At 40.4% G+C, this 16,098-nt stretch overlaps 1 protein-coding gene across 1 annotated transcript in view; it reads left to right on the top strand.

The window, feature by feature from the left end:
* The window catches only part of Grpr (gastrin releasing peptide receptor), a 31,563-nt gene extending 28,613 nt beyond the window's left edge, over window positions 1-2,950 (top strand). The window contains exons 2-3 of the mRNA XM_026396759.2: window positions 316-667; window positions 2,561-2,950. Of these exons, the coding sequence (XP_026252544.1) occupies window positions 316-667; window positions 2,561-2,950 (742 nt within the window). The remainder of the gene's footprint in view (window positions 1-315; window positions 668-2,560) is intronic.
* Window positions 2,951-16,098: the final 13,148 nt, after the last annotated feature.

Below are 16,098 nucleotides of genomic sequence, written 5' to 3'. Positions count from 1 at the left end.
GAAAGATTTTGAAAAGGAAAACTTCTGAACTAAAAGAGGAAGAATGTGGGCCAAATGTTACTGCTGGAAAAAGGGAAGGCATCCTTCACAGCCCAGCTAAGATGAGGCAAGCCACGTGTGCTTGGGGTGTCAAACTGAAGAAGCCACTCATGGTCAGGGCCATGTGAATTCAGTCGGGAGTTTCATGAACCTGAAAGTGAGCACCTCCTTCAATATTATACTTCAGTGTCTGACTTGCCGCACCCCAGTCCCGGCCCTGGCATCTGTAATGACAGTAGGCAACTTCTGCAGAACTTTCCCTCTTTCTTGCTCCAGGTACAAAGCCATTGTCCGGCCAATGGATATTCAGACGTCTCATGCCCTGTTGAAGATCTGCATCAAAGCCGCCTTGATCTGGATCATCTCCATGCTGCTGGCCATCCCAGAGGCTGTGTTCTCTGACCTCCATCCTTTCCATGAGGAAAGCACCAACCAGACCTTCATTAGCTGTGCCCCATACCCGCACTCTAATGATCTGCACCCCAAAATCCACTCCATGGCTTCCTTTCTGGTTTTCTACATCATCCCACTGTCGATCATCTCCGTCTACTATTATTTCATTGCCAGAAACCTGATCCAGAGTGCTTATAATTTGCCTGTGGAAGGAAATATACATGTCAAGAAGCAGGTGAGTACTTAGGAGAGACCTACTTCTTCCTTGAGGATTTGGTCCCTTGCTTTTTTTTTTTTTTGGTTGTTGTTTGTTTTTGGACCCCACTGACAAGTACAATGTTTAGGCTGCCATGTTACTTGGTTTTGCAATAAAATGACATGAGTGATCTGCAGTCAGGTGCTTCTTTAAACTTCATTCACATTTGCTTGGCTAGGAAGTGGGTTCCCGCGTAGAGGCAAAGCAGAGGGGGCAGGAAAATGAGGTCAGTTCAAAAAAAGATGGGGGCGCACACCTGTAATCACAGCAGTTCAGGAAGCTGTGGCAGGAGGATTGCAAGTTCAAAGCCACCCTCAGCAACTCTGTCTCAAAATAAAGAATAGAAAGGGCAGGGGATATAGCTCAGTGGTTAAGCATCCCTGGGTTCAATCCTGGTACCAAAAAAAAGAAAGAAAGAAAGATGTAATTTGATTGAGAAAGGCTCACTGGTTTGGCTCAAAGCCAGATTTCATGGCTCACTCACACCCTCTGAGCCTCAGTTTTCTTATCTGTTATAGGGTAATAATCCCTATTATTGTAAAGTTAAGGAGCATCTAAGACCTAGAGTTCCTAGCTTGTAGGCTGTCCTCCTTATCTGTTAGATTCCCCCCTAATCCTTCATGACCACCAAATTTCATCTTTGAGGTACATATGGTAGACACTAGGGGCTCTGACTTTCTTGTCTCTGTCAGTTCTTCTTGCATTCTAACCCAGATGCAGATCATGTGATATTTATGATGGAAAAGTAGAAAGATTCCCTACTTAATTTAAATGAATAGCTGACCAGAATTGGTGGTGCATGCCTGTCATTCCAGGGACTTGGGAGTCTGAGGCAGGAGGATTGCAAGTTTGAGGCCAGCCTTAGCAATTTGGCAAGGCCCTAAGCAACTTAGGGGGACCCCATCTCAAAACAAAAAATAAGAAGGGCTGGGGAAGTTGTTCAGTGGTAAAGCACCCTGGGTTCAATCTCTTGTACCTCCCCCCAATATCTGACTCTCACTTGGAGACCTCACCTTTCAAATCCCTTCAAAATTCTCTTTCTCCCTTTTTCCTTTCTCTCTCTCTCTCTCTCTCTCTCTCTCTCTCTCTCTCTCTCTCTCTCTCTCTCTTTTTCCTTTCTCTCTCTTGCCTCAGTTACCAGGGAAGAGTGACAGCCATCAATGAAACTATCTCCCTACTTGAAAAATTTCTCAGTGATATCTAGTGTACCTCAAATTCTTAAATGAGAAACAAATTTCTCCCTGAAGTAGGACAGGGAGCTGGGAGCAAAAGGGGGTGTTCATCCCACTTCGCCTAATTACCTTCCTATATAGAAAAGCCTAGAAATAACTTGAGATTAAAAATAATAATAGGCAGTTATCTTGACTTAGCCAGTGAGGAAGAACAAAACTGGCTGCTTTTTTGAGCATTGGAGGGAATAAGAAATTATTAACTGTAGAGCCAAGAAAGGCATAAAGTCGTATGGCTGATAAACTGCGCCCCTGCTCTCCCGAGGAAAAAGAGAGCATTTACTAGAATTTCATTGTGCAATCCATTCAAGCATGTAATCAACTTTGTTTAAAGATCTGTTCTCAGCAGCATGTTCTAACTCTATTCTACCTCGTGGCTTTCTCCTTCCTGTTGTCCATCTCTGTTGCTGAATCTCTCTCTCTCTCTCTCTCTCTCCCTCCCTCCCTCCCTCCTTCTCTTTTGTTTCTGTTGTTCTTGTCTCAATTTTTGGATTCTCTTGTCCTCTCCTACTGAACCCTTTTTCTGTGGCTTTGTGAGCTAATTGCTTTTCCCTGCCTGTGTCTGTCTGAATCTTCATCTCCTTTCCTCTGACACTGGCCCCTGATCATCCCTCTGTCACTCTCCATGTGACTCTCTCCTTAGATGGAATCCCGGAAGCGGCTTGCCAAGACGGTGCTGGTGTTTGTGGGCCTCTTCGCTTTCTGCTGGCTCCCCAATCATGTCATCTACCTGTACCGTTCCTACCACTACTCTGAAGTGGATACCTCCATGCTCCACTTTATCACCAGTATTTGTGCCCGCCTCTTGGCCTTCACCAACTCCTGCGTGAACCCCTTTGCCCTCTACCTTCTAAGCAAGACTTTCAGGAAACAGTTCAACACCCAGCTCCTCTGTTGCCGGCCTGGCCTGATGAGCCGGTCCCATAGCACTGGCAGAAGTACCACCTGCATGACCTCCTTCAAGAGTACCAACCCCTCCGTGGCCACTTTCAGCCTGATCAATGGAAACATCTGTCATGAGGGGTATGTTTAGAGTAACCCTTGACCTTGACCCCCTAGGGACTCCTGGCTTTACTTTATGGCCAGCCAGAAGCCCCAGCCCTTGAATCTGTAGTTGTCTCTGTACCCTCCAGAGGGCTCTTGACTGGTGTAGGTGGGTGGGGAGGGGCCCAAATGGATCACTGTTGTGTTTCTAAGTAAGTTACCAAGGCTTAGCTTTCCCATTTCATCTTGTAAGTGAATCTTTGCATGGAAAGCAAACTTCTCCCCTTTTTAGAAAAGGAAACAAACAAGAAATTATTATTTGAAGCATCAAGACCTGATATATATATAGGCATGGCCAATTAAGTCACAGAAACAATCTGGCCCCCTAGATGGATAAAACAGGGAAATCAGGCCTTGACTGTCTATTTTGGGAAACTTCACCTTGTCATTTCTTTAAGCAGAAGCTAATGCTTTTAAAATATGACTCAATTCCTTTTCCAGGAATATCTGTAATACATAAACTGGAGAACTTTTATTTACATCCCTAACATGAAAAGTAGACCCTATGAAAAGCCTCATATATGAACAATGCTCTCCAGATTTATAGCACTGCAAGCCAGTTTAAGATAAGACAAACCTCAATTTGAATAACTACCCACGCATGGAAATAGGAAAAAAAAAAACCTCTCTAAATATTGATTTAAAAAAAAAAATGTTACCGAGGAATAGGAGGAATACTTAACACATAATTTTAAAGCAAAAATACAATCAAACACATTCACATATGTAAAGATCAATGTGTGGCTGTAGAGTGATATCTCACATTGTGACTATCACCCAACTTTAATTCTCATAGTGCCATTCTACCATAGAAGATAAATCCTCTTGTGGAAAAAGTTGACCATGCTGTCAATTCCTCAAATATTTAAAATATTTATAAATGCATAAAGGATGATATTTATTCTTGGTGTACAGGTTTTGTTTGTTTGTTTTGTTGTTGTTTTGGCACTGCTTGGGATGGAACCCAGGGCTTTGGGCATGCCAGACAAATGCTCTACCACTGAGCCACACTTCCAGCCCAGTACATAGATTTTGAGCCACATGTATTCACTTAGATTTAGCTGTTACATTGAAGCACTGCTTCCAATATCAGAAAGAAGGGATTATATTTGAGTAGAAATAGAAACATGTTTATATTTAATATATGCTTCCCCTACAAGTTTGTGGGGGCAAATTAATACAATTTCAATAACATATTTCTGTCTGAAAATGTACAAGAAAGTTGTAGGGGGCTTACCTTTAAGAACAGATTTTAAAAACAGGTACAGATTTGTTTCCACTTCAGAGGAGTATGTATGAAATAGCCCATGTGCAGAAAAAAAGACTAAGTGCATAAAATTGGCTGTAAAAATGATTGGACTATCTTACTTTTGAAACCCTGATTCCAGTTTTTCTTGACTCAAAGACAGGCCAATTCTGACAGATTGCAACCATGTAACTCAATTTCAGATGAATCCAAATTCTGCAAATGTGCCCTAATGTGTATCCCTTGCACCCTAAGGCAATTGGCAATTTTAGTTAAGGTTTCCTCTCCCTAGGTGAGATAGAAACAGTCAGCAATCTTTTCCACCTGGCACATTTGAAAAGATTTTTTCTCTTGCTACTGGAAAGCACTCATTTTCTGTGGAGCTTTAAGAGTTAAGACTAAGACCGTTGTAAAGACCTGTGTTTACAATTGTATTAGCTGGAGCGAAGCCTCTTCACTGCTGCTTTCTACCTGGCCTGATGTACTGTACACACCACGCCTTTTTTGGTAACCCATAATTACACTGCACAGTTTGAAAAGCAAGACAGACAATGTAGCACAAAAAAGCAAGATGTCTTGCTGTCCCAACTCTGCCTCTAGCTATATGACTTTGGCTATCAATTTCCCTTCTTTGCAGGTGCAGTGGCACACATCTGTAATCCCAACAACTAGGGAGGCTGAGGCAGGAGGATGGCAAGTTCAAAGCCAGCCTTAGCAACTTAATGAGGTCCTAAGCAACTCAGCCAGACCTTGTCTCTAAATAAAAAATAAAAAAGTGCTGGGGATGTGGCTCAGTGGTTAAGCACCCTTGGGTTCAGTCCCCGGTAACGAACAACAACAAAAAACTCTCTTCCCTAAATTCATTTTCTTTTCATATCCAAAATGAGAAGACAGTGCTAAATCCCTCCATTGCTAAAATTATCTGAGTTTCTTCATCATTTCTAGTTCTATGTTGAAAGCATTTATATCAGTTCTTTTTTTTTTTTTTGGTACTGGAAATTGAACCCAGGGGCACGTTACCGCTGAGCTATAGCCCTGCTCCCCCACCCTTTTAATTTTTAATTTTGAGACAGGGACTTTTTAATTGCTTAGGGCCACATTAAATTGATGAGGCTGTCCTCAAACTTGCAATACTCCTGCCCCAGTCTCCTGAGTCACTGGGATTACAGGTGAGCACCACCATGCCCAACTGTAACTCACTTGTTACAGCTGCCCTATTTCTGCATCTCTTGCAACAATAACTCTTTGGAATTCTTTCAACCACCATTTCATACTCATGTGCACACTGGTGGTATCAAAGGAGACAGGCCATTCTACTGTGTAAGGGACTCCTTGGAATCATTTGCATGAATGCCCAATGTTTTGGAATTAGAGCTGAAAGAAATGTAAAACATATTGCTCAATCTTCTCATTATTCAAAGGATACTCTTCCTAGTCACCCTTTGACTCCCATACATCTGTTATACTGAACTACTGTTCCAAAATTTTGTCCTTGGCTTCCTTCAAAACCTTTGCATATGAATGAGCTCAGGCCTAGTTAGTTGCTAACATATATAGTATTCTGGGTGCATAGAATTCCAGTATTTGGAATTCTGGGTGCTAGTTTGAGAATTTCTGATCTGCCTGCTTCCAGAGACATTTTGGGAGCAGGACTCTTCTCCTTGTTTCCTTCAGTTAACACCATGACATCTCTTCCCAAGCTTCTGGAAAAAGAATGAGAAGATTGAGGTCTATGTGTCTTTAGGCAAATCTTGTTACTTCCTTGAGACTCTTAAATAAATAAAAACATTGGAGGAGATCTTTGCCAACCAGTGACCAAGAAATGGTAAAGCCATTTTGTGAATTAGCTCAAGGGTTAACTCAGACCTTCTTGGTAGGAATGACTTAATTGGGCCTCTCTAGGGAAATCAAGGTTGTATTTCCCCCTGAAAACCTAAAATCACATGAGAGAGTTCTAAGACCTATGTATATGACCTCTCTGCCAGGGCAAAGTGTGGCAGGGGCTGGAGCTGAGACATTTCATGCCTGGCTTCCAAAGATAATCACGTTTAGCACTTATGTCTTTGGTGAGGAAAAAAAATCAATTTTTGCTGTGGAAAACCATCTGTGTTTATTCAATTGACAGATACTACCTTTCAATCTATCTTTAATCGAGCCTCCCTGAGGCAAGCAGTTCAACAGTGATAGATTAAGCAATAAACAAAGCCATCTTCCCACTGTTGGCTGCTGTGGATAGGGAAGGCACAGTTGCTATCGGGAGCGATATTCCCCGGCAAGATGAGTGTCCCTGCTTAGCATGGACAAAGCCCCTCCCTAGCGATGCTTTTATGATTCCCTGTTCTTCTGGCTGCTCTTGCTTCCCCACTGAATCTGGCCTTCTGAATTAGCAAGTCCTGGATCTCCCTTGTTGCCCTACAAAATAATGTGGTTTCATCTTGGAAGATGGTGACACCTTAGGTAAATAAATTAGAGGCTGCAGCAGATGATCCACACTCATCTTGTTATGAAAATATACATTGAAAAGAAATAAACAAACTTGACTCTAGGACATGGGCCTACTCGGGTTATAAAGTGTTCATTTATGCCAAGTGTAGCAGTTGGTTATTGATTTCAGAGTCTCTTCACATATCACATAGCTTCTAGTAATAAAGATTAGCTTTGGGAATAACATGTTAATGGCATCCTCATCTGTGAAGTAAAAGGTGGCTAAGTCACTGTTCCCAGGCACTAGATAGAAACAATCATCCTGGGACCTGACTCTATGAGAATCGAATGAATAATATCCACTTGTATCATGGTAAAATGGGAAGGACACAAGCTTTCTGCCCATTTGTGTCCTTCACATCCCCACCAGGAGAAAGCTGTTGTTAGAGAGTAGGCTGGAATTAGCCCGGGGTTTCTGGAAGGAATGGACCACATCTTGCACATTTGTCTAACTTTATATATATATATATATATATATATATATATATATATATATATATATATATATATATTTCTTTTTCAGTTTTCGATGGACACAACATCTTTATTTAATTTTTATGTGGTGCTGAGGATCGAACCCAGTGCCCTGCGCATGCCAGGTGAGCACGTCACCGCTTGAGCCACATCCCCAGCCCCACACATTTGTCTAACTTTTGACCACATTTTCATAATAGATTAATAGCTAAAAACGAAAGGAATCCTTCAGTCTTGCAGGACCAGGTCCTGTGTGTGTTATTTAATAGACCAAAGCCTTGACATGCTCTTCCGTATTCTGTATCTGGATGGTCGCTCCACCTCTTCCCCCAACACAAATACATAGCAACTTTAATATAGTGCAATCCCTTATTATAAATTTTGGTCTTCAAAGATACCCCTTGCCAGGTGAGAGAGGAGCACATTAACTCCATCTGAATATACCCAGAGGAATCAACATGAATAGCGCACTAAGAGCAAACTTTTTCTTGTGAAACCTCATATTAGAAACACGTTCAGTGGCTCAGGGGTAGAGCACTCGCCTAGCATGTGCGAGGCCCTGGGTTCGATCCTCAGCACCACATAAAAATAAATAAATAAAATAAAGGTATTGTTTCCATCTACAACTAAAAAGTAAATTTAAAAAAAGAAAGAAAGAAACACATTCAGTGAGGGCTGGGGATGTAGCTCAGTGATAGAGCACTCACCTAGCCTGTGTGAGGCCCTGGGTTCCACCCAGTATGGGTGGGGAGGGGTGCAGAAAAGGAATGCATTCTGTGGAATATATATAATTTTTTTAAAAAAGTTTCAGTGTTGTGCATATAGTGAATATATAAGGTAAGAATCTTAGGGTTAGAATACTACATGTTTAGGACTAATTCAAAAGAATACTTGGCATTTACCTAGTGTTTAATACGTAGTCTATAAAGCACTTTGGCACTCATTACCTCATCTAATCCAAGGCTTCCCTGCTGGCCAAAGAGCTGCTTTACATCATTTACTTTGGAATTTATAAATATTAAATTCACTTACTAGTGACCATTAGATTAAAAGGCCTGTGGAACTATGAGGTTAATACCTGAAATTGTCAACATTAGATCATATTTGGCCTACGAAAACACAATTTCATCAGGTTCGATTTAATCTGATTTCATTTTGTTTTGATGTGAACTAAACATGTTTCCTTGTCATGACCTGTTCTGTAATATGGAAGAACAGTGCTAATCATTGATTCACTGATTTATAGGGTGTTCTGTTGCCCCCAAAGTGAGTCTCTTTAACTTGGCACAAGGGAATAAACAGGGTCATTGTTGACTGTCTCAGGAGAAGCATACTAGTGGGAACAACATTTCATGTTACAAAAAAATAGTGACATGGAATGACCAGAGGTTGAAGATATAGCATGCATGAGGCCCTGGGTTCCATCCCAGTACTGAAAAAGCAAAAAACAGAGACACAGAAGGGTGGAATCCTTGGGAGCAAAAACACAGGCTATGAATACGTACATTCGTCCAAAAGCAGAATTGAAGTCCTGTGGTTCTGGAAGTGCTGGGAAAGAAGGGACTTAACTTGAGCAAGCACTGACAATGGGCCAAGTTCAGTGCTGTGGCTCAAGGATATTACCTAACCATCCTAACGTCACATGGAATAGTTGAATGACAGAATACAGACGTGGACCTAAATCTCTCAAATCCTCATCTATACCACTGCTCAGCATTAATTCCCCAATCCAGCCTGTGTGACATATTCAGTTCACAGTACCAAATAGAAAGCTCTGGTCCCTTTTCTAGATCTTGTCCAGAGGCCTGCGCTAGGGATAGAGTCAAAGAATACACACAAAGTACATTGAAACACACAGGTTAGTTTAGATGTTTGCACCCTCATCTCCACCCAGAGACACAATTCAGTTGCAAGCAGAAGTCCTGGGAAGAATTTCCCACTTGGTTCTGTGACTGATGGAAAAGAAAATAACCTTGGGTGAAGGTCCTAGTGAGAATAGCCAACCCAGATATCATCCATCTTTGAATCAGAGTTAATTGGAGAAAAAGTATCAGGAAAAGGTAGAACCACCCTCTGCACCTCTTCCTTCCTACAAGACTAAAATATGCCAGCGGATGTGTTCTTGGAGTCTGGGGACCCAAGCTACACGAATAGCCTCTACTAGAAAGATACTTCCTGGACTACTGGGTCAGGTAAGGAACTTGGGTATGGAATTAGGAAATCTGAGTGGTCACAAACCCAGATATCACCATGTTTCTGCCCTCTCTGAGGGTTTGCACCTTTCCAGAAGATAAGATTTTTCCTCAAATTTAAAATTCACTCCCAGAGTCATATAATGACATTAAAGGACTCTAATAATTTTATGGTCTTTTAAAAGAATCATTTTAATGGACAATAAAACCTCATGCATTCAAAACCTCATTAACTCCCAGACAAGCTTGAAAATGTTGCATAACTCAGGATTTCAGTATTTAAAATACATTATATAACTTGGGCCTGTTGTGAATCCAAATTTTTCATCACTTTGCTTGAATTTTACCTATTGTCAATGATAATACAGCATTAGGAAGATAAAACTGATTTTCTTTAAAGAAATTATTATTATTATTTTTCTAATCTGGTCTCTATTGATTTGAACATGACCTTTCTTGCATTAAAGTTGGCTGGGTTTTGGGTGATACAATATGTTGAAGCAGTCAATTCAGCAAGTTGTAAAAATATATGGCACAAACTTCTTTAGTGTCATTTTGTGTTTTGTTTTAAATATTAGACACATTTTGTAAATTATAATTGTACTTGTTACTATTAACTATAAATATTTATTGCCTTGAAAAATGTGCTCTGTTAAATAACTCAGAACAAGTTCCAGGTGTGGTACTTAGTTTAAATAATGTCATGGTTTGGCTTTGCCTAGACTCCTTGGACAAATGAATTATTTATAAGAAATTCACAATAGTTCTATGAATGATTCAGATCCTTGTAAATGTGCAAACTTAACTGTGTGGCCATGTACAACTCTCTGTATAAAGTGTGCTCTTTGATTGAATTTTTATTTTTCAAGAAGTGTTTCCAAAGCATCTATCACATCGTGTATGAACTGTATGACACTGAATCAAATCCAGTGTAGTAAGCTGAATGTTCAAGTCATAGATGATAATAAATTGAACTATTCCTTAATGTAATAAAGTCTAATTTGTGAAATGGACAGATGCATGTATCCAATGTGCAATAAAAAGTAGCCCGTTGCATGAATGCAGTCTGTGGCTGTGTGTCCTTCAGTTCCTTGGTCCCCTGACCATCTACATTAGAATCAAACAGGCTACTTGTTAAATGCAGTTCTCCAATCTCCTATTGACTTGGAACAAGAGGGGTTGTGGCCTAACTCTTCATTTAAAAATAAGCAACCCAGGTGATTCCCCAGAATCAGGAGTTTTTTGTTTTGTTACATTTTTAACATATGCATTTACCTTTTGAATAAGTAAGCTAGTCTCATGGTTCAAAACTAAAAGCATGGGGAAGTTAATGAACATCACTGTTCCTTGCCTTCACAGTTCTCAGCACCCTGCCCCCCGGCCCAAACTGGTGACCACTGTTATACTGTTATGAGTTCCTTCATTTGTATACTAGGATACTTTTTAACATATAAGCAAGTAAATACAAATATGTGTTTTCCTGCTTTCTACCACCATTTTACAGAATTGGCACATATTCATTGTTTTGAATCTGGTTAATGTCACTACACAACATATCTTAAAGATATTCCCATATGGGCACATAAAGCTTCCTTGTTCTTTCTTACACTTACATAGAGTACTCTAATTTACTTACCCAGATCCCTTTAATGAATGTTTAGGTTGTTTCCAATATTTTGCTATCACCAACCATGTCACAAACAAAACATACATAATTTCATGCACAATCAAGTATTGCCGTAGAAAAAAAATCCCTAAAAATAGAATAGCAGAAACAAAGAGAATACGACTTTATGATTTGACAGTTATTCCAGATTGTTCTCCCTAGGACTTGAATACTAAATCTTGAGATCTTGCTTTATGAGATTATCCTAGGTATTAGAGAGCAGGGAAGCTCTTAAAAATTGTGACTTAAAGTGAGGAAGTCTAGCTGAATGTTCCAAATGGTTAGCCTACTGCCTACCTGGAGTCTACTTTTATTTCTTTCCATCTAGCCAACTAATTATTATAAAGAAAGAGGAACCGATACATAGAGAACTAAAAAAAAAAAAAAAACCTCAATCAATAAATGATAAAATAAACCAAAGCGACATTTTTCAAGAGAAGAAATGCACATGGACCACAAATATATCAAAAAAATGTTCAGGGAGCTAGGGATATAGCTCAGTTGGTAGAGTGCTTGCCTTGCATGCACAGGGCCATGGGTTCAATTTCCAGCATGCCCCCCGGCCCCCCCCCCCCCCCCCCCCCGCTCCTCCAAGAAAAGTTTCAACATCTTTAGTACTCAGGGAGATGCAGATCAAAACAACACTGAGAGTTCAAATCATTTGGTTAGAATGGCAGTCATGAAAAATACAAGTAACACTAAATGCTGATGAGGATGTGGGGAAAATGGTACACTCATACATTGCTGGTGGGGCTGCAAATTGAGTAAAGCTGTTAGAGGACAGGCACGTGCGAATGGTGGGAACATGTTAAGGGAATAATTCTATAAAATGGGCCCACTGTGCTGACCCCCACGTGCTTTCTTTTCCAAAACACAATTTACCTGCAAGCATACTTGGCATAAGTGGACAGGATTTGTTACATTCTTCAGCAAACTACCTGTTAACTGCAAAAGAAATGCAGGCAGGAAATATTGGAATAAGAGGAACCCAAGTTACCCTGAAGGGGAGATTTTTGTGACCCCTTTCATAGACCAGATCCCAAAACTTAGGGATATTAGGATAATTCCTCCTAACCATTAAATTTGTAAGAATTTATGGTTAAGAAGCCAATTGGAACTGGTCAGCATAGGCCAGTTTCTAGTGTTGTCATAGCAGTGGGAACTTGAAAGCATGATATCACCCCACCGTCAGTCAGAAGTTAAGAGGTAGACCTGGGTGGGGCTCTTTGGAAACTTCTCTGGGATTCCCAATAAAACTTGAGTACAGCAGAGGCACATTGTCCCTCTCCTCTCTCCCTGAGAGTGTCCCTTTTCTCTTTTTCCTATCCCTTCAATCAACTCATTTCTGTCACTTTAAGTTACATGTGTAAAATCTGTCTGACTTGATTTCAAGAATTGGAGTTGGGAGGGGGGTGTCTTCATACTGCTTCAGATTCCTGGAAGGTCCCAGCTTTGTAACCTACCCACTATGGGAATTAGTTTGGAGGGTCCTCAGAAAAACCTAGGAATGGAACCACCACATGATCCAGCTATGCCACTCCTTTGTATTTATCCAAAAGAAGTAAAATCAGCATATTATAGTGATACATGCATACCAATGTTTATAGCAGCACAATTCGCAATAGCCAAGTTATAACACCAGACTAGGTGCCTGTCAACATAAAGAAAATGGATATGGATAAAGAAAATGTTTCATGTAAACACACTGGAATTTTACTGAGCCATAAAGAATGAAAGTATGTCATTTTCTGTAAATGGATGAAACTAGAGAACATCATGCTAAGTGAAATAAACCAGACCCAGAAAGTCAAGGGTTGAATGTTTCTCTCATAAGCTAAAGAGAAAATAAAAAGGAATAAAAACGGGATCTCATGAAAATAGAAGGGAAATAAATGGAGTAAAGGAAAAGGATCAAGAGGGAGGGAGAAGGGAGGACGGGAGGGCATGGGGAATGAAGCCAACCAAATTACACTATGTCCAGGTACAAATACACCATAATGAATCCGAGTTTTATTTATCATTATAATGTACTAATTTTAAAAATACAATAATAATAGAAGGGAGAACAGTAGAGTAGAATAAGGGGATCTGAGGGGAAAAGGAGGAGAGGGAAAGAGAAGGTACTGGGGAAAGAGATGATCAAATTATGTCATGTACATATACGAATATGGCATCATGAATACCACTATTGTATATAATTATAAAGCATCACTAATAAAAAGGACTAGATTGTGAGGTTGGATTTCCAAAGTCAGTGGCATTTTGTTTCATCCATTCCCACTGAATCCATGGTCAAGAAGCCAATGTTTTCTCTCTTTGTCACCAGCTCCACTTATATGTGAAGTCTGCACAATGGCTTAGCCAGTCTTTGGGAATATTTAAAACACTCAACAGCAAATAAGGCAACATGAGAAGTACCACAATCACAAAGTTCTGAATACAAGAGTGTTATAGTTTGGATATGGTTTGAATGCCCCCCCACACCAGGCTTCATGTGTTAAAAGTTGATCCTTATCATGAAGTATTAAAAGAAAGGAAATTGAATCCAACCCTGATGTTTAGAGGTGAGACCTCTAAGGATTGGATAAGGTTATCAAGGTGGAGCTCCCATAATGGATTCCTGTGGCTTTATAAGAGGGAAAGAGACTAGAGGGAATATAGACACACACACACACACACACACACACACACACACACACTGCCTCTTGCCATGTGATGCTATTGAACTCTACCATCAAGAAGGCTATCACCAGATGCATCCTGTTGACCTTGGATCTCCAGAAGTATGAGCTGAAATAAACCTCTTTTCTTTATAAGCCACCCAATCTGTGGTATCGTGTTACTGGCAACAGAAAACAGGCTAATACAGAGCAGGTAATTGCAAAGAAATGATACAGCTACATCACATGTGATCAGCAGCTGTCCAAGCTCCCCAGGTATCTTACCACTTGTCTTACCGTGTACTCCACCCTCTTGATGTGTGGTAGAACACCCCCTGTTAAGTTATAAATGCTTTCTGAAAGTGTTGACACTTTAAATAGCTAAAGACAGTCATAATAGTGCCAGACTTTCTATATCTAGTTTTTGCGGATTAGACAGACAGAAGGACAGAAGAATATCTTTAAGATATCCAGAAAATAAAAAGCCAAACTGCATTTAAGGTGGGTCCCTGTTAATGGCTGTGAGCTCCATCCAAAGCCCAGGTAATTTTTCCTATCAGAAAGTCTGAACTCTCTTTGTAAACATTCTGCCTATCCTGTCAGAGAAGAAAGCTTTAATAAAGCTTTCTTTATTAAAGAAAAAACATAGAGATTTTAATATAGAGAATTTAATATTCTCTTAGAAGCATGGATTATTGGAGTTGGAAGACACCCCCAGAGAATTGCAGACACACCCTCATTTCACAAATGAGGAAGTTAAAGGAAAGTGTCATGATTTGTGTCTGCGCTCAGCCATCACAGTTTGCAAAAATGAGAATTAATTGGCTTGGAGACGATGTAGATGAAGTGGGCAGAGCTTCCTCAGTCCCTTCTGCTAGACGGAGGCAAAATCTATGCAGGAATATATTGCAATACACATCAATGTTGTCAACATCCATAAACTGTAGTTTTTAATACCAAAGAGATAAGATAACATCTTGTCAGGGAAACAACACAAAAGCAAAACTCCTGCACCTTGAATATGAACTGAATTGTGTTCAATATTATAAAAATGAATTTTTGAAAGCACACCCTGCCCTTTCCAAAGCTGAACAGTCCTCTGTTAGGCTGGTCAGGACACTGCTACCATCTGTGAACCAGCAGAGTTGGCATCACCTAGGAGCTGGTTAAAAATGCAGACTCATGCCCTGCTTTGCATCTACTGCAGCAGGACTGACTTTTTAATAGATCTCTGAGAAATTCCTATGTGTATAAAATTTGTGACCACAGACCAAGAACATCATTTATTGGGAAGAAATCCATGTTGAGCCTGGCACTTTCTCTCTGCCATCTAGTATTTACACATTTACCAACACATTCTGGGTGGAGAGCCTTAGAATCCCTTTCCTGGTGTGGTCCTGTCACACCCCTTTATCATTTGAACCCAAACTGTGTCCCTACAGAATGGCAAGGTCACCCAGGGTTCCTACTCTACAAGAAACTAGAGCACATAAGTTTGGGACATCAGCCCTGCAGGATTGCTTTCTTTTATTGGCCTAGAGTCATTTAAGACTTAGCACACAATTGATTGCTTTTCCTTTCTTATGGGATATAAATGAGGCCAATTGACAATGGCTATTGCCCACTCTTCTCAAGTCACACACACCTTGCCCAGAAAGGCTAATTTTACCTGAGAGCAACTAATGGGACATATACTGCTTCCTTAGTTGCCATAAAAAATCTTTGTCAAAACAACAAAAACCTGTGACTGCTTGTTGCTTTAATATAATTTTTTTTTTCAAAGAACTGAGAGCCACCTGCCCATTAAACCGGACTCAAAGGAAGTACTGGAGTTCTGATTAGATGTTGTTGCCCCAGTTTTGTTCATGTCAGAAAAGGTTGTTAAAAGGTCTAGTGCATCTGCTCTCAGAAACAAATTCCTAACTGCAGGCAAACCCTTTTTCATTCTCATTTTAAAGCAGGGGGTCTTGCTTTGACAAATGAAAAAGTAAAATATGTGATAAGTCAAGAGCTGAAACCAGTTGGCTACTATTGGAATGCTATGAAGAGAACAAAGAGGTTTCAGGTCCCTTACTGGCCTCCCTGTCTCACAGTGCCTTGAGATGTCTGCCCTATTGCATGCTTAAGAAAACAGAAAAGGAATCACTCCAAATTGTGCAAGTGCCTACTGATAAAATGTAGTCCCACTTTGATGCCAAGTGGTTATGTTCACAATCCTTCCCCTTGTGAGAAATACACTCACCTGTCCAAATCCAAAGAATCGACTAAAAGACACAGGTATAGCAAAAAGCAAGGCAGTCTTACAAGATTGGGTGTCTCACGGTCAGGGGCAGATTGAGTACAACCAAGCATTCTATCCTCTAGAGTGCAAAGCCCCCCCCCCCCCATTCCTCATTGGCTGAGTACTTTAGCGTG

The sequence above is a fragment of the Urocitellus parryii genome, chromosome X (assembly GCF_045843805.1).
Source record: "Urocitellus parryii isolate mUroPar1 chromosome X, mUroPar1.hap1, whole genome shotgun sequence".
NCBI lineage: Eukaryota > Metazoa > Chordata > Mammalia > Rodentia > Sciuridae > Urocitellus > Urocitellus parryii.
Note: the sequence above shows the minus strand (reverse complement) of the source record. Positions and strands in the feature narration are given on the sequence as shown.